Below are 19882 nucleotides of genomic sequence, written 5' to 3'. Positions count from 1 at the left end.
ACATTAATATATTAATTATATTACGGTGACAGAATAGTACACACCGCGTCACTATTCATAATTTTCTGACCAGAAAATGAATGAATGAATACATGCATTTATCAGTGAACTGCACGACTGTGATCGACATGCATGTTAATTTTAGAAAAAGTATTTTTCATTAATAAACAATTCCTAGATTAAAGAACATACAAGCCTTATGTTATTTTCCCCAGTTTTTTTTTTTCGCCGCACAAGATCTTCTTTAGCTAAAGAAGGATGTGTTATCTAATTAATGTAGTATCTTAGCGTAAAGAGTAATGTGCATTAAAAAATATCAGCGTACTGATCAAGATGAGCATGGTCTCGACTCGCACCCGAGGAGCCCTGAACAGGCCTACTCAAGATGCCGCCAAATTCACGGGGTCTTCCGAACAGCCCTCGGGTATTTCCGGGCATCGAACGAAGTCTTTTGTACCTCCGTGCAGAAGAGCTCGTCATTACAGGAGTGGGGCACTACTGTTCGCATACTAGTGGTTTCAGATACAGTTTGTCTGAAAAGAAGTGTCATACAGGAAGAAAAAATGGGGAAAAGGAAAGAAGGTCCAGTGAGCTCTGACGAGGAAGCTGGGGACGGTAAGTCTAGGAGTTGAATTTCAGACGAACGCAAACGGGAAAGTCAGTGGTTTACCAAGTACCCGATTTTCGCCACCACTAATTTAGTATGTGACGTTTTTGATTAGAAATAGGATTAAAAGTTACTTATTCATTCTGGTGACACGTACAGTGACACTGTCGTCATCAAACATAACTGAGTCAGTCTGATTCGTGGAACTGCTTTAAAATTTAATCTGAAACCTACATGTAGCATATCCACAGGTCCTATGACAGACACGAGTTCACCAGAGATCCGAGTGGGGGTGTTCGCGCATATAACGGAAGATGGCGTTAGAACTCTATTGGTACACAGCCTTTGTGCGCAAGCATTTGGCGAATAGAGCGTTTTCTAACACCAACTTCAGGTACATGCGCGAGTGCCCTCGCGCGGAACTCCTGTGGACTCCTTTCCCTAATAGGCTCTTGATTCATTAGCCCCAAAAGACTCCAACCCCTTTTCTTACAATGGCCTAGCGTCATTTAAGTCTTGACACTTAGTGTTATTTTCGTACTCAACGAAGGGCCAGATAGATTGTCACTGTTATCAACCAAGTATCATGCAAATGAAAGAAGCGAACCTAAATACCTGCTTACCATGCATCCCTACTCAATTTAGAATAGATATTTTATAGCCATGAAGGCTGCTGTGGTATGCGCTTTATCAAACTTTTGCTCTGAATGTTCCTATATGTATTCTTAGTAAAACGCACTGGCCAACCTTGTTAAAAAGAAACCTGAAGATAAACATCAAAACTCCAGTTGGATGTTTTCCTCCGTCACCATGTTTGGCTTCGCTTTGATGTGGGTACATTTACAGCTGATTTCCTGGCTAAATGATCCATTGCTATTTATCAGACATAGGCCGGCAGTGTTACATTTGACAAGTTAACAACATGAAAAATGTGGCAGTTTCACAACGTGATTTAAGAGAAAATACTGGCTGGTATCCGCGTCAGTGAGAAGAACTTTGCCTGGTTCCAGTTTGAAACATGTTGCATTCATTTGACTGATAAATCATTTTATCACTAGCTATTAAGAGAAAAGTCTTCTGGTCAGTTTAAAACTAAAACCACAAAAACTGTAACCCTAACAGGACAAACCTGTGCAATTAAAAAAAAAAATCCCCTGGAAGGAAGGTAACTCTAACATGTGTGCTTTTATTGTAGAGTGACATAAACAGTAACACAGGCAGATATTGGTGGTACAGAGTATAATATAACTTTTTATTATGTGCTAGAAGCAATCCACAGCAACTGCAGTTTTAAATTATAAATACTCCATGTCATTGTTTAATAACCCTACTGATTGGTTAATAGTATTTCCATTGACTCGAAGTGAAGTATCTGAACTAAGCATTTAGCAATTCTGCCGCAGTGAATGGCGGCTCAAAGATGTGAGCACTCGAATTCTTCAACTTTCTCTGCAACCAATATTTTGAAACATTCTGAGAGAAGTATGAGTAGTAGAGAAATAATTTGCATAGTTTGATGAGGCTTGCATCTTAAGTGAATAATTCTTAATGTCATTTTTGTAATAATTGTATGCATGTATTCCACTGAAAAAACTGCTTCATTGGTTGGAAAGGTTGATTTAAATAATAATATTATGAAGTAATATATATGAAGCTTTATATAATATGTTTTGTTCAGCAGCAAAAGCAGATTTTTTGTTGGCTGCATGGATATATGAAAGAATACAAATAACAACATCATAGGATGGTCAGAATTTGAAAAGAGCAGGACAAACTGAAACTGTTTACTTACACATTACCAGCCAGTTCAGATGCTCAGACTGTACAGGTACTTTTGGTATCGAACATTTTGAAACTTTATCTTACAGCGGAGAAATTAAAAACCCATTTGCGACATTTTACTACTGCACTTTTGTACCCAGAGATGGTGAAATAAATAAGTGGTGTGCTATATCTCAGGTCTCTATAAATCAAGGTCACCCTGAGTCCCCACTATTAGGGAGTTTAGTATGTGAGTGGGTGGGAGAAGTACATGTAACTTCTATCACATACAAGATAGGTAATGAAATATTCATGAATGAAAAGGAAAGACATATTGCACTAATTTGTATTATATAATATATTATACATATTTCTAATTTGCACTAAGTATCCAGTGCATGTATCAGTGTTCATTGAAATGTGTTGTCCATGACAACATGTCAAATCTAAATCCAAAATTTGAAGATTATGTTTTTTTCTGAATATATTGGTGTTTCTTGTTTACAGACTCTAGCAGCCATTCCCCACACAAGAAGCACAAAAAGCACAAGAAGAAACACAAGAAGAGGAAGTCAGATGAACATAGTGGGCCTCTGACATACAGTGCCAGTCCCTGCAGTGAGGGAAAGTCTACCATAAAGCTGAAGATAAAGATTGGTGGCGAAACTCTGGGCACCAAGAGGTACAGTATATACCTGCATGCTTTGTTACGGCATTGGTGGGGGATGGTGCGGGGGAGTGGGGAGGGGGGTATAAAGACAGTGCTTACTGCTAGATTGGATATCAGGAATTGTCAGGTACTGAAAAATGAGCCGTAGGGGTTTGCACAGCAGCGCAGTGCGATGTGGTTGCCGTGAGTTCAAGTCCTGCTGATACTTGCTTGCTCTCCATCCGTATGTGGGAAGGTCTGTCAGCAACCCATGGATGGTTGTGGGTTTTGTTAGGGCTCTGTGCAGTTTCCTCCCGTTATAATACTGGTCGCTGTCATATTAAGTGAAATATTCTTGAAAATGGCGTAAAACACCATTGGTATAAATAAATAAATCCAGAGAAATGATGTTTGATGAGCATAAAGTAAGTCATTGGTGGGTTCTTAACACACAAGATCTCAGAGAAGTCATAAATGGAAAATAACTTCAGTGGAATAAATGCATGAGATTATTGGATATTAGTACGAGAAGATCATTGGCTATTGTCGACGTTGCTTTGCTTGAGTTTGTTGTAATTGTAATTGTACATTCATTTTGCAGTTTATCATCTGACCATGTAATGGTAAATAAAAAAGCAAGAATTACTCTGTGAGTTACAAACATTATACAATAGTGAGAGTGATGTAACTTTTGGGTTTATAGCTCTAGTAAAAGAAAATGCAAGCATTTTGTACCTTATCTCCTTGCAAACAAAGGTGAGGTTATGGCTATGTCTTTAATGTGCTGTAATGAGTTATATGTCATAATATGACATCTACCAGTGATATCCCCACCAACCTCCTCCCCTACTTCCTATCTTACTTTCAAAAGTAACGTAGATGAAGGACAGGGTGAGATCTTTTTCATTGCGATATCAAAAGTTATCCCCCTTGAGTCAGTCCAGCCTTTCGGTTACAGGAGGTTTATGTTGTAAATTTCTCAACTTTTATCTCAAAAATATATCTGCCCTAACTTTCGCATGGTACAATGCCATACCACCACATGCAGCTTACCCTTTCTTCAACCTAGCATGGCCACTGTTGTTTTTGAGCTGTGGTTGCTGGAAGAGAAGTCATTTTGTTACCTTGATAACCTCCAGGTTGGTAGGAAGTAACACTTGCAAAAAACTTTTCATTTCTGTCCAAAACAGACTAAATTCTGATATGTTTTAACCAGGTGCAAACTAGCAGTGCAGAAATATATAGTGTATCAACAACCTAAAATGTCAGTGTGGCAGTATTACCTAATCAGTGCTCCTTCACACTTCAGTTCGGAATCAAAACTTGGACTCAGTTTGCTGAATTGTGCAGGTGTAACCTTTAAATAAAAGACTGGTCCAGTTTCAATATATATGTTGTCTCATTCAAATTACTAATCTGTTTTCTTTGTTCAGATCCAAAGATATAGGAAATAAGCAACCAATGTCTTATCCCTCATGTTACACGTATCATGAAAAGATAGAGGGTTTGAAGTAATAAAACAAGTGTGATGCTATCCCCTAGGCATTCTCCTTTTCTCTCCACATTGAACCTAACATTAGTTGTAAAATGACATACCATTGTAGTATACATCAGTAAAACACATGTCTTGAGAGAGACACATGTGAATATATCAGAAAATAAGTGAATATAACTTCAAGTGGCATCCAGGAAATAAAGCCATCAGCAAAATTTAAAATTTTACTTTTACGAGAAAAAGTACATCCAGATGTTAAAACCAAGTTCAAACTTTTTTGTCAAACTATTGGTAAATTCACTGTATAATTTTTGTGTTATTTTTAAGTGTGGCAGAAGAAGTGTTTATAAAATCACCATCCAAACCAGCCCCTGCCATCAATGTGACAGACAACTCCTGGGAAGGTATGTGGGACACTATTGAGACCTCAGGATTACTGTTTGTGTGAGACATTGTCAATTTGTGATGAAGGGATGAATAAATAATTTATTAAAGTAAAAGAAAGCTAAAATGTGCTGTAAGGTTCATCATACAGACATCTGAAAACTATGTGTAAAAATACTTTCATTTATTTTTTTCACATTTTTTTAAGAGTATTGAAAGCCATTCAGATATTTGAATAGTAAGGTGAGCTTTATGAAGCATACTGACTGTATCTAGGAACTCTGAGGTCACATGACCTTTTTTCCTGATGTTCACTAGAGAGAAGGAATTTTTGCAAATCTGTTATCAATAATCTTTTACTCATGGGTAAAAAAGTTATTCCAACATTTGGCATCATGATTAGGGCTTGAAAAACTTCATGTGACGTCAGACTCTGATAGTATGGTCCATAAAGCCCACTTAAAATTCATATGTTTGAATCTCTTCAAAAATAAATCAAAGTGTGTTTATGCATGGTTTAAACTTGTCTCCTTAGTGATGCCTACTTTGATTTTCAGAGGTCTTTTCCTTCAACGGAATCAACAACTGTAGACTGAATGCATCGATAAAGTATCCCACATGAACTTTTACAAAATATACCCTTTTATTATTGAGATATTGTACAGCCCAGATACAGCCGTTCAAAACAGGAAAATCACAAAGAAAGACCATCAAAAGTGCCGCCACATTATCAGTTTAGCCAAACGAGGGTTGCTTTATTTCTTTAACCTGTAGGCACTGTCATTTCCGCTTGCTCTAATGGGTGCATCTCTGGACCTTGTAAGGATTCCTGATGTTAGTATTTCAGGAATTAATGTCCATGGCTATTGAGGTCTGTTTCCAGCCCTCTGGCTAAATAACTCTAAAATAATATAATATAATAATAATAATAATAAAATAATATTATTGATTGTCTTTTCTTATAAATCTTGGAGATTTTGCATCTCATATACATGAATGCAGAACTCATTGAAGTAAATGATAATCTTGCCTTATATGTACATCTTCTTATTGTAGATGATGACGATGATGGTGATGTTGATGTAGACACTGGAACAGATGACCACAAGAAAAACCTTGAAGAGTCGGACGAGGAGAAGTGGCTGGACGCTCTGGAGAAGGGGGAACTGGATGACTGTGGAGAGCTGAAGAAGATGAAAGACCCAGCTTTACTGACTGCGAGACAGGTGAGGTTGTGTACAAAGACGAGTAATCTTGTGGATTACAAACCTGATTTGAATTAGGTAACAATTGGCCGTGGGATCACGAAACGATCTTAGACTTAACTCAAAATTGGCTTTAAAATCGTTATTTCTTCCGTAACAAGGTCAAAATATTGCTTGACAATGTCAATTCTGAGTTAGTTATTGTAAAACAAATTTCAGTTAAATAGGGGATAGGGGGCATTCCAAGTTTAATGACTTAAATTTTGACTTAAATCTAAGATCGCTTCATGATCCCAGGGCTTGGGAATCAAAGGACACGTGAATTTAAAATATTGCGTTATGGGTAAAGCGTAGGTTTTTTTTTTTTCATTGTCTGAGCAGGGTACATGTGTATAAATAAAAGTTGAAAACCATCAAATTTGTTGACAGTGTGGACTATCCCAGTGCATATTTCTTGACGGAGACATATTTACATTACCGGAAAACCTTGGAAAAACAAGGAAATCACAAAAAGATCAAGATCAAACAAAATAAAGAGGCTTTATTTAAAGTTTTACTCTTTCCGTTTATTTTTTGTATTTTGTAGTACAGGCTGCCCGGTAAGAAACAAAGTAGAACTGGTGTCGCCTAAAGATAAAAAAAAAGTCCCACCGTATCATGTGACATGTCAAAAATGTCAGGCAGAATTAGCCGTCATGAACTTACAGGTTACTCATTTTTTGCTGTCTTCCAGAGGCACCCCTTTCCATTAGGATTTGTGTTAAGTTCGAATTCGACCCTCAGCTCCTTCAATTTACACGATCGATTTTCTCGAGATAACTTATTGTGAAATATTTTTCCATGTTGTTTTGTACTAAATATAGTCAAAAACATGCCTAGCATTTCTCACAGGTCAGATAGCACTGAAGAACTTTTTTGCCTTTAGCAGTAAATGTATTTGAGCTCAAAACTCTTCAACTCTAAGAATCTGAAAATTGCTGATGAAATGAATCCAACCTTTAAGTGTTTACCACATCTAATTTTTTTACTGGTTTGGCATATCTGGTATCAGATGAACTATAAATTAAAGTGCTTTCTGTTTGGTTTCTAAAACAAAGAGGATGCTTAATACACTGATAGTGACACCACTGCCTGAATTTTTGAATGGGAAGTCCTGAATAGTGAGGAAATATGAATATTGTAATTGTAATGTGTAATAGTAACTCCTACAGTCGTTCTGAGATTGGTTGGCCATGTTCCAATGTTGGCTTCCACATTAACCGCTCTGAATCGTTACGTTCACTAGCCTAAAACTCGGCCTAGTCGCCGGCTCTGTCCCCAAAGTCTCAATGTTGTACGGCACAAAAAGACGTGTCCCGTGATTTTGAAGTAATTCTGAATTCATATCACCTCATTATGATGGAATACTAAAGACCATAACATTGCAAGTAACACAAATGTAACCGGTGAACCCACTTTGACAGCATCAGGACTTTGCCAACCGCCATTTTTATAACATTTTCGTTTGGCTGTGATGGACTTGGCTGCTCTTCCCAAAATTAAGATCATCTCCTTTTTTCACAATCGTTGATTATAGTTCCTTTCTGTACATTATTAACCCACAAATTAAAGTGAAAACTCCCAAACAGTGTGTCATTTGCCCTTTAGATCGTGTACATCTCATTGGTTTCAATGAGATCATTCCATGAGTTTATCTTTGTCCAGACGATGCCGAGTGCGGACGACCCATATTGAAAATGGCGATTAGTGAAGTTTGGCTTGATGCTGATGCCACTGGTACATTTTTGATAACTGTGATGTTATGGCCTTTATGATCTGATGGCGATATGAAGTAAGAATTACTGAAGGATTACACAAAACACCTTTTGGAGCGCACAGCTTCAACATGTTGAGGGCAGCATATGCGAAAGGGCCGAGTTCCAGGTCTACTCTTCTAAATGGAAGAGTATAGATCTGTATTTCTGAAAGCTAAGCTTGGAAGAATGAAACACATCTACTGTTACTGCTACAGCTACAATATTAAGTTGTTACCAGGTATTTTTACTTTTGTCAGGTTTTGCATAAGGCACTTATTTTTTTCAAATAAATTTTCAGAAAGCACTGCTTCATGGTAAACAAGACAAGGATTTGCTGCAGTTACCATCAGGTATGAATTTTTTTTTTATTTTGGACTAATTGAATACACTTGAATAGAAACCGTAACTGTAATGAACGAATGATTATGGCTTAATGCTACCGTGTATCAGCAATATTTCAGCCATATCATGGTGAGACATTTGCTGAAAACTTTGAAATTGAATGTTTTAAATAAATTCTATGCAGGTGCACGATACAAGAGTAAAGTCTAAATATTGGTCAGTCCAGTTTTCTTAGTATGTGATAGGTAGGGGTGACTGCTGTTTTCAGCCTTTCATTTCGGTGAGGCAGCACTTCATGTAAATGTTGACACTGTGACTGTCCTCCCATACACAGATATATGTAGTGTCATTTCTGTTTTAATATAGTGAAATATTGTTGAAATCACAAGAAACTTTAAGCAGACAAAGAAAGAAGCTTGAGTGGATGTTGTGCTGTTGTACTCTAATTTGTGTTTTAATCATTGTTGATTAACTCCCAACATTGAATTGATTTAATGTTTGATGTGTACTTAGATTCATTGCCTCATTAGATGTGTAAAATAAGACATGATAAGCAGTTTTGAATGACATCATTACAACAGCAGTGAAAAATTAAGGTCACATTTTTACGTCTCTATGGCTATGTGCCCATCTTATAAAATGTCAGTGTTCATGTCATCTTTAGATAAAACTGCCAGTTGAATGTCCTTTTTGTTTTTTTTTTAGTATGTATCAGATGAATTCCAGTTTTAAAATCTATCAGTTCTATGCTCTTCTGAAAAGGCACCAGGTTTTTATAACACAAGCAAACACAGACGTAAGCCATATTAGACAATGAACTCTTTGAACGAGTGAATTGCATGCACCTTGGCGAAACCAGATCTCGTATTTTCAGTGAAAACAAAACTATTTCAGAAATACCTGGGGTAACGATCTCTCACAAATGAGAAATAGTGGCCATACTTGAATCCAAAATGAATTTGATAAAATTTGACCTGTGCTCACCACCTGGCTTCATTCAGTCAGTCATATTACAACATAAGGACTTGAGACTGCTAAATATTATGTGAAAAAAAAAGTTATAATGGTAATGAATAGACTGGATTTGAACCGCAGGCTGCTAGGACAGGTAGTCTGTGCCAAACAGCAAAAAAATGTCAAAAACTGCTTCATATGTTCGTTATTAAAAATGCCAAGTTTGTTTTTTTTTTACCTCTACCCATTTGAGATATTACTATTTTACGGGCTGACTATGAATAAAAATAACATAAAATGCATTTTCATGGCAAAATCATCACATGTACCCCCTGTCCTACCAGTCAGAAATGAAGATCTGTAGTTGAGCTATCCACTGACTAATTTTCAGCTTCATAGCTGTTACGGTGTCCGGTGACGTGACGTTTGAAAAATGGCCTAAAATTGCAATTTAAATTAAAACTATACATTCTAGAAAAAACCTAGAACCAGGTAGCAGGTCAGACTACATCTAATTGCTATCTTGTTTTTTCATCACGTGGCTTAAATGAGCAATAGCGAGCTGATACGGGTCAACCAGTTGTTGCACTATCCACTTCATGCTGAACGCAGCTTCCTCCTTTAAAGCCTTGGGTGTGACTCGACCCAGGATTGATCCTGGCTCTACCGCTCCCAAAGCAGACGCTCTACCAACTGTACTATCCAGGCCAGTCAGAGGAAGAAAAATAATCTGTAGCAATAACAGTAGTTTTCCAACCAAAGTTTGGAAGCCTAACAAATCCACCTATTTTCCATGACAGTTTTTAATGGTCTTTCATCTGACAATACTTCATTTTAGAGTGGTCCTTGCCTTTAATTAATTTTCCTTATTCTCTATACCACCCCATGTTAAAATTGGTTTGACCCAATCATGCCTTACAGCCAGGACATCACCTTGCAAGGGGACATCACTCTCTTGTTGTGACCTCATGCATATTCACACCTATTCTGTGTTCAGGTTATAAAGTCACAGAGTTGACAGAAGAGCAGATCCAGAGACGACAACAACGAGCAAAGAAGAGGCGACAGCAGGCCCAGGAGAAACGCGAAAAGGACAAGGTTAGTAAACTTGGCCACATGGTGAGAGGCCCTGTAACTAGTGTTTTTTCAGTTTTGATCATTTCACAATATAGTCGTATCTGATTTTGACATTCCGAGTTATATTGTCACAAGCTTTAGTTCATTTTTTTATTTTGATTGGTGTTTCTCTCTGTATTCAAGAACCTTTCATTCATATGACAGCAGCCATCAATATGCCCAGAGGAAACCCCATGCTGTCAGGCCTTCCCACATACGACCAAAGGGGAGACCAGCATGAACTCGACTTGGGCACATTGGTGAGAGGCTAAAGTGTTAATACATTAACCACCCTCAGCCACAAAGACCCCAGCTTTTAGTTGGGAGGAAATTTGAGTTATTTTTTGATGTCCTTCATCTGTCACCAACTTTTCTGCAAGATGTGTGTTTATTCTTTTTTTTTCATTTCTTATTTATTTATTTTTTTTTTTGACTTGGGTGGGGGCATGTGTGTTAAGTTGACAACTTTTCTACTTCATGAATAGTAAGGAAAATTAATGCTCTCACATAACCTGAATGCTGATGGTCTAGTGATAGTTTGTAGAGTGAACAAAGGGAGACAACTTGAAGGGTTGACTGCTGCTATGGTTAGGGGTGAAATGTCTTTGTCTGTGCCTGCATCCATAACCTTACTTGTTACAGAAACAAACTATTGACAGGCTTTTGAAGAAACAGGCCACTAAAGGGAAAGGACCCAAGGTGAGACATAGATGCTATTCTTGATCACTTTCCTTGAGAGTTGAATTGCGTGAAACAGAACTTTATGCAATCAGTAGATGTAAATGATTTCTTCTAAACATTATCGATATACATTCTCTTCAGAAACAGTGTGCACTTCTAAAAACATGTATTGTAATTATTTTTTTATTGTTTTGTTGTAGCTTGCTACTTGAAGATACAGAAACTGTGGCAGACATAATAGGCTTTGTTTTATTAGACAAATTTTGAGTGAAGTTCAGCCTTTATAATATGTGTAAATAGGGAAGTGTGGAATTATGTGAAACATTTATCTTGAATAAGACAAACCATGAAAAATTGGGTCTTTTTTTACTCATTGTTATTAAAACGTACTTCACAAGAGCTATAGACAAGTAATGATATGTAAATTAAAATTCTGACTTTTATTTTTAAACTCAATTTGTTCATGCAGAATAAGTCCAGGAGAGCCAATATTCCACGTTTCTGCTACCGGAACATGCGGGATTCAATCACTATCTCCATACCACAAGGATATAATGTACCCATCCTGACCCAGCCTCTGGAACCTCACAAGTATGTACGCACTGATATGATGTACCCATACTGACCCAGCCTCTGGAACCTCATAAGTATATATGTACTGGTATAATGTACCCATCCTGACCCAGCCTCTGGAACCTCACAAGTATGTACGCACTGATATAATGTACCCATCCTGACCCAGCCTCTGGAACCTCGTAAGTATATATGTACTGGTATAATGTACCCATACTGACCCAGCCTCTGGAACCTCACAAGTATGTACGCACTGATATAATGTACCCCTACTGACCCAGTCTCTGGAACCTCATAAGTATATATGTACTGGTATAATGTACCCATCCTGACCCAGCCTCTGGAACCTCACAAGTATGTACTCACTGATATGATGTACCCCTACTGACCCAGTCTCTGGAACCTCATAAGTATATATGCACTGATATAATGTACCCATCCTGACCCAGCCTCTGGAACCTCACGAGTATGTACGCACTGATATGATGTACCCTTGCTGACCCAGTCTCTGAAACCTCATAAGTATATATGCACTGATATAATGTACCCATCCTGACCCAGTCTCTGGAACCTCACTAGTATGTACGCACTGATATAATGTACCCATGTTGACCCAGCCTCTGGAACCTCACAAGTATGTAGGTGTACGCACTAGTATAATGTACCCATACTGATCCAGCCTCTGGAACCTCATAAGTACGTAGGTGTATGCACTGATAGAATCTACCCCTACTGACCCAGCCTCTGGAACCTCACAGGTATGTACGCACTGAAATGATGTACTCATACTGACCCAGTCTCTGGAACCTCATAACTATATATGTGCTAATAGAATGTATCCATACTTACCCAGTCTCTGGAACCTCACAAGTATGTCTGCACTGATATGATGTACCCATGCTGACCCAGCCTCTGGAACCTCATAAGTATGTATACACTGATAGAATCTACCCATATTGACCCAGCCTCTTGAACCTCACAAGTATGTAGGTGTATGCACTGATATAATGTACCCATACTGACCCAGCCTCTGGAACCTCACAAGTATGTAGGTGTATGCACTGGTAGAATGTACCCATTACTGACCCAGCCTCTGGAACCTCACAAGTATGTAGGTGTATGCACTGGTAGAATGTACTCATGCTGACCCAGCCTCTGGAACCTCACAAGTATGTAGGTGTATGCACTGATATAATGTACCCCTACTGACCCAGTCTCTGGAACCTCACAAGTATGTAGATGTACGTACTGATATAATGTACCCCTACTGACCCAGCCTCTAAGACATCTGCAGATGAGAGCCAAATGCTCAGCTGTTGACCAGACAAGGGTGTTGTCTTAGTCAAAAAGTTAGACACAGACAAGGAGTATTTGACTTACAGATTGCCATTCAGCGGTGACGTGACTGATCACATGACCTGCATCACAGCAATCAAATGCCTTATCTGAGGTCAAATGGCTGACTTGGAGAATGCGATAGTAATGAGTTTACTCCAGATTTTTATTGTTGAGACAGTGGCGACGTTATTTATGAGCTTGTTATCGATGAAAATAGGTGAATCTGCTAATAGATCAATCATCATTTTGGACACCATTTTGAACAAACTGCTGGGGAAATGTCACATGATTTATTAATGCATTTGTACTGGTCTGTTAATGTATCTGGTGGTTTATGTTCACCGCCGAAGGTGGGGTTATTCTCTCGCCTGCCTGAAAATATCAAACAGGCTAGATACTTGACTCACGATCTCGTAAGCCGAAAACCTCACTAAAAACTGCTCGCATGCGATGAGATTTTAAATACTCGTGGTCCTTAGCTAAGCATATGGCTCCCATTTGTGGCAGACTTAACCTCACAAGTATCTATTCGCAAATATAATGTACACTCATACTGATCCAGCCTCTGGAACCTCACAAGTATGTACTCACTGAAAGGTTTGTTTAACATGACCCCTTGTAATTAAGTCCCGTGCATGTTCAGGTAATGTTCATGTAATCAGGTGCATGATAAAAATCAATGGATGGTAAAGGAAATTGATGAACTTTGAGTTAATCCACTTATAAATCCACAGGATCCTTGCAGTAGGATCAGTCTTCTGTATTCAGTCCATCAAACACATATGGGTGTACTTAAGCTGTCTTTGTTCCTGTTGATGCATGTATTTTATGTATATTTCTCAACACTTCAGTCCAAAGTAAGACAGATCTGCTAATGCATGCATTTAAGCGTGCACTCCAGTTTTGGGATAGTTAATGTTCATGACATTAGTGATATAAACAGACCAACCTGCGGATGGAAATGAGTTTCTCCCAGGTTTCCTCCTACCATAATGCTAATATTCTTGACTATGGCGCAAAACACCAATCAAATAAATAAAAATAAATAAATAAACAGTCCAAAACTACATGCAGAAATACTGGGTGATATTTAGTCAGTTAGTTTTCGGACAGGAGACAAATTTGTCACCTTTATGCTCATGTATTGTTTTGGCAACAGATTAATGGATACCTTTATAGTCCTTTCCTGCAACAAAAACATGGTCCTAAGGAAATATAGGACCGGTATTGACATTACGAGCATTTAGTAGTGTAGAACTTTGTGGGTTTCACAGCTTATTTTAACACTATTATGCTCAGAGAACCGATTTATTTTTATGTATGACTAATTATCCGAACATTGTCCGTACTTTTGAGAGAACCTGCAGATGGTCGTGGGTTTCCCCCGGGCTTTGCCTGATTTCCTCCCACCATAATGCTGGCCGAGTTCAAGTCCAGCTCATGCTGGCTTCCTCTCCGGTCATGGGTTTCCCCCGGGCTCTGCCCGGTTTTCACCCATTATATTTCTGGCTGCCATCGTATAAGTGAAATATTTTTGAGTATGGCGTAAAACACCAATCCAATAAAGAAATACTTTCGAGAGTATTCAGAATGGAATTCATGCATCGAAAGGGAAATGAGCTTTTGGTATCCAAAATCTCAGACTTCAGTTCAACAAGTTGATTTGTGTTTTTCAGGGTGCCACCATCGAAGGTGACCTGTGGGGTGGCTGGGTGCAAGAACCTTAAGAAGTATTCCTGCTCTAAGACTGGTGTGCCACTCTGTGGTTTAGAATGCTACAAGAAAAACCTAAGCAGCCAAGGTAACATGACTAGACGCTCCTCACAGACTGTTGCGGCTGTGAGGTGAAATCCTCAGCCTTGCCATCCGTAGGATATCATCAGAGACAGTTGCCACTTCAGTAGCCATGGTATTATGAGTAGGTGATTATCAGAAACTGTTTGCTACAGTGAGACAAAACACCAGCAGCCACGGTAGAACGAACAGGGAATCGTCACAGACTGTTGCCACTGAGGTAAAAATCTCAAAAGCTTGGTAGCATGAGCAGAAGATCATCAAAGACTTGCCACAGTGAGGTAAAACTCCAGCAGCCATGGTAGCATGAACAGGAAATCATCACAAACTGTTGCCACTGTGAGGTAAAAACCTCAGAACCTTGGTAACATGAGCAGAAGATCATCAAAGATTTGCCACAGGGAGGTAAAACTCCAGCAGCCATGGTAGTATAAGCAGAAGATCTTTGCAGATTATTGCCACCTTCAGGTAAAAACTCCAGGAGCCATAGTAGTGTGACCTGGCTTTCCCTTCAAACTGTTGCCACCTTGAGGTAAAGACCTTAGAAGCCATGGTGGCATGGCCTGGTGTTCCATCAAACTGTTGCCACCTTGAGGTAAAGACCTTAGAAGCCATGGTGGCATGGCCTGGCGTTCCATCAAACTGTTGCCACCTTGAGGTAAAGACCTTAGAAGCCATGGTGGCATGGCCTGGCGTTCCATCAAACTGTTGCCACCTTGAGGTAAAGACCTTAGAAGCCATGGTAGCATGAGAAGGGGATCATAAAAGACTGTTGCATCTGAGTTATAGAAGGCAAGAACCATCATCGTGTCAGCCCCGCCATCATTGCTCTGATAAACAAATATAATGTTCACAACATGGGGCTTTAGACCTACAAAACCTGTATCATGTATTGTAGATTTCTCTCTGTAACTCTCACAGCTGTTACCATAGTTACCATAGTCTGTAACTACGATAAATGTACATGGAAGTTTGCCTATTACTAAGCTACACAGTTTGCCTGACTCTGATAGTTCTGTTGAGTTAAGAAAGTTCCTTTTGTTCTTTGATGTAATAGCCGTAAAAACGGACAGCCATTCTGTCCAGTACACACAGAAATTCATCGGGATATTTTTTTGATACAGGTTTAGGCACTTTGGCGGCGGTTTCAACTCCGGTCATTTTTCTAGTGATTCACTGGCGTCACTCTGGAGTACGAGATTAAAGGCTAACAAAATAATCCTCCCACAATAATGCTGGCCGCTGACTATAAGTGAAATATTCTTGAGTACAGCATAAAACACCAATCAAAATAAATAAAATCAACAAAATAAAATAATTAAATGAATTTGTTGGCCAAGTCATGCTTTCGAAGAGACAAATTGTGACCTGTCACAAGCAAAAAAACAGAGAAAGAAAATAATTTTAAAACAAAGATTTTAATGAAGGCAAGAATAATGTGCTTACTGTATTTACAGGTATGGTTTATGTTTGGGTGTAATATTTATATGATCACACAGTAACACAGTATTGTGAATTCTCTTGAAAAATAACATTAACATCCTTAACATTCTTTTGATGTTAAATATAGTTTGAGTAAACGTGTTAAAATGTGTTTTTGTTAATTTGGGTATTTCATCACCCACTAAGGTATAGACTATGTACATGTACGTGTACACGTAAAGGAAGCTCACATACAGGCAAACAAGGATATACAGGCATCGCAACACTTCTGAATGTGGACTATGGCGCACGAATTCTGTATGAAAAAGCGTCAAACTACTCGTTTCTTTTTAAACTGTATAGTGTAATTCTTCTACTCGTTTCTTTTTAAACTATATAGTGTAATTCTTCAACATATTCGACCGGCTCGGATAGCACAGTTGGTAGAGCGTCGGCTTTGGGAGCGGTAGATCCAGGATGAATCCTGGGTCGAGTCCCACCTAAGAGGAAGTTGTAACTTCCTCGCTTGGCGTTCAGCATAAAGGGGATAGTGCAACCACTGGTTGACCCGTATCAGTATAATGGCTTGGGCGAAGCGGCTTACTTGCCTTCGGTAAGTCATCTCAGTGAAGCAACAAGAGCGGTGGAAATCTGTCCTGCAACAAGGAGGCACATCACCTACACCCTAAGTATTTCTTCGTCGCCATATGACTGAGAAATTGTTTAATACGTTAAACCCCAAGCACTCACTCACTCACTCAACATATTCGCCTGTGTGCAAGGTGTTTATTTAAGAATGTCCTGAAGACATTATTCTATGTAGATTGATAGAATTGATTGATTGACACTTATTGTGACGCCCTGCAGTTGGCCAATCCAACCAATGTAGTTTTGTCTCCAAAATTAACTTTAAAATGTGCATAAACTGCACTGAAAGTTGCTCTTTTAATATGCGAAAAGGGTTGAGGAATTAAGCTACATGAAGAAACAAGAAATTATTTTCGGGAAAATAAGACATAGGCCAACTAAAAGACATTGAATGTAAACAGGTGCATGTAGTTTGGTCATTTGTACAAGTTATCCAGTGAAATATTTAAAAAGACTAGACAGATAAAACATTCAATGAGTATAAGACACATGTACATGTAGCTTACCTAAAGCAAGATCATTACAAGAAGGGATAGAGTAGAAAACGTTACATATATAAACAAATGAGCCTTCTCAACTTTCTACGCCTTTGTCAACCCGGTCTGAATGGAAGTCATCCGACATAGCTCTCGGCCATTTCACCACACTTGTGTATTAATTAACCATACATTGTTATACATTATATAAGAATGCTATATTTAATGTACATAATGAACTGTATTATATTGTTTAATTTTAGACTAACTAATAAAGATTAGTATTGGGGCCTCCGTGGCTCAGTCGGTTAGCGCGCTAGCGCAGCGTAATGACCCAGGAGCCTCTCACCAATGCGGTCTCTGTGAGTTCAAGCCCAGCTCATGCTGGCTTCCTCTCCGGCCGTATGTGGGAAGGTCTGGCAACAACCTGCGGATGGTCGTGGGTTTCCCCCGGGCTGTGCCCGGTTTCCACCCACCATAATGCTGGCCGCCGTCGTATAAGTGAAATATTCTTGAGTACGGCGTAAAACACCAATCAAAAAAAAATAAATAAATAAATCTAAGATCGCTTCATGATCCCAGGGCTTGGGGATCAAAGGACACGTGAATTTAAAATATTGTGTTATGGGTAAAGCGTAGGGTTTTTTTTCATTGTCAGAGCAGGGTACATGTGTATAAATAAAACTTGAAAACCATCTAATTTGTTGACAGTGTGGACTATCCCAGTGCATATTTCTTGACGGAGACATATTTACATTACCGGAAAACCTTGGAAAAACAAGGAAATCACAAAAAGATCAAGATCAAACAACGGCGTAAAACACCAAACAAATAAATAAATAAATAAAGATTAGTATTACTATCCTGTTTGCTCTCTTTCTCTCTCTCTGTATAGCTGTTCACAAGGCATTGGCATGTCCGTACTTGAAAATTTGTTGTCCCAGTGACCATTTACTCCATGGAAATTTTCCCGGAGATTAAGCCTATCGAACTGTTATAGATCATTCCTTGATATGAATAAGAGGGAAATAGATGTATCAGTACGCAAAAAGAAAATGTGTACGTGGCCAGGGGAAGCCATGCAGGGCCCAGTTGTTCCAAAATGTGTTCTCATCTAATCCCGATATTAACTTTTTAGTCCAGCTCATGCTGGCTTCCTCTCCGGCGGTGAGTGGGAAGGTATATAAGCAACCTGCGGATGGTCGTGGGTTTCCCCCGGCGCTGCCCGGTTTCCTCCCTCCATAATGTTGGAAGTGAAATATTTTTGAGTACGGCGTAAAACACCGATCAAATAAATTAATAAATAAATAATTAACTTTACTCTGGACTAAAGTGCCATTAGTTTTGTATCCGGCCAAGATTGGTATTAAGATTTAAGCCTGGCTTGACTTTAAATGCATTTCTGAACAACTTACACCAATATCGAATAATTAAGGCAATGTTAACTCGTGCATCTTAAGATTGTTTTGAACAGTGTTGTCTACAATTTGAAAAGATGTTGAAAAGATGATGAGTACAGATAGCACAACGAGACAAAATATGAATATATGAAATATATGAATATGAAAGTATAACACGCTCGGTGGGCTGTTGCATGCATAACTAAACAAAGATCAAACAAAGAAACAAGACCACGCTCGCATAAGTTCAATACATATATTCTATCAAAATATACAAATAATAAGACTGACAATCATATATAAAACAACACATATAATTGCAAAAATATATGGATTCTAACTGATGATAGCGTCTAAATCCGAATGGAATATTCCGGCTTTCAACGTCAATCCAAAGCAAATATAGAATACGCAGTTAAGATGAATTCCTCAATCTACTTATGACAGCCCGATAAGTGGTTTATTCCCCAACTGCGTGTGAATTTGTAAAAATAAGTTTCAAAATAACGTCCCCCCCAAAAAATAGCAAGTGGCCAAACACAAGCTCACAAAGTCCTGTGTAAAGAAAATGGAGTATAAAGAACGAATTTCGAATGGCGTGAAAGCCGATTTCTCCAAACCCAGCAAAATCCTACACAGTGAATGCCAGTAAACATGACTGCTCTCATATGGACTTGAATAAATGACTGCTATCAAGTAGACTTGACTTGGAATAAATGACTGCGAGCTTCACACCTCCGTCGCTCATATTTACAGATTAACGTAAAAGAAATTTTTGGATGGTTTGATCGTCAAAATATTTACAACACCAATACATATTTCCAGCATGTACACTCTATTTACAATGACACGAAACTCATTAACACCGAAGCCTCGAGAACGCTCGGCTGAATCACAGTGCAGGCTAAATGTAGGTCAGACACTGACAAATAAATAAATATAATACAATGTTTACAGACGGAGTTCGTAACAATCCTGGTACTTTTAAAAGAGGATAGCTCATCTTACCGCTTGACTCAACCTACCCCGGTCTCCCCTACCATTTTGAAAGCCTTTGGTATCACCCGACACGGGCTTGGTCCCAGTTCACCAGATTTTGAGGTGGACGGTCTATAACCACTAGGCCACCGAAGCAGTTAGAATTAGGTTTTTAAAAATGCTGGGATGTTTAATACAACTTATCAGACGGAATACAATGGTCTAGAAGTACTCAAAATGCGGAGGTGTCATCACATTTAAAA

The 19882-nt window shown here is 38.7% G+C and overlaps 1 protein-coding gene across 2 annotated transcripts; it reads left to right on the top strand.

Moving 5' to 3' along the window:
- The first annotated feature begins 471 nt into the window (after nucleotides 1-471).
- LOC135476287 (INO80 complex subunit B-like) lies at nucleotides 472-17328 on the top strand. 2 transcript variants are annotated; one of them, XR_010445111.1, is made up of 10 exons: nucleotides 472-615; nucleotides 2876-3050; nucleotides 4840-4916; nucleotides 5953-6122; nucleotides 8196-8247; nucleotides 10191-10291; nucleotides 10952-11008; nucleotides 11460-11581; nucleotides 14578-15487; nucleotides 15820-17328. XR_010445111.1 is itself a non-coding variant. In XM_064756273.1 (9 exons), exons 1-9 carry the CDS (start codon nucleotides 564-566, stop codon nucleotides 14747-14749), a joined length of 978 nt encoding a protein of 325 aa, XP_064612343.1. In that variant the 5' UTR covers nucleotides 472-563; the 3' UTR covers nucleotides 14750-17326. The 2 variants fall into 2 exon arrangements, 1 of the variants encoding a protein (XP_064612343.1); XM_064756273.1 differs by having other exon boundaries at nucleotides 14578-17326.
- Nucleotides 17329-19882: the final 2554 nt, after the last annotated feature.

The sequence above is a fragment of the Liolophura sinensis genome, chromosome 10 (assembly GCF_032854445.1).
Source record: "Liolophura sinensis isolate JHLJ2023 chromosome 10, CUHK_Ljap_v2, whole genome shotgun sequence".
Lineage (NCBI taxonomy): Eukaryota > Metazoa > Mollusca > Polyplacophora > Chitonida > Chitonidae > Liolophura > Liolophura sinensis.
The sequence above is the reverse complement of the archived record's forward strand: the minus strand, read 5'-3'. Positions and strand labels throughout refer to the sequence as shown.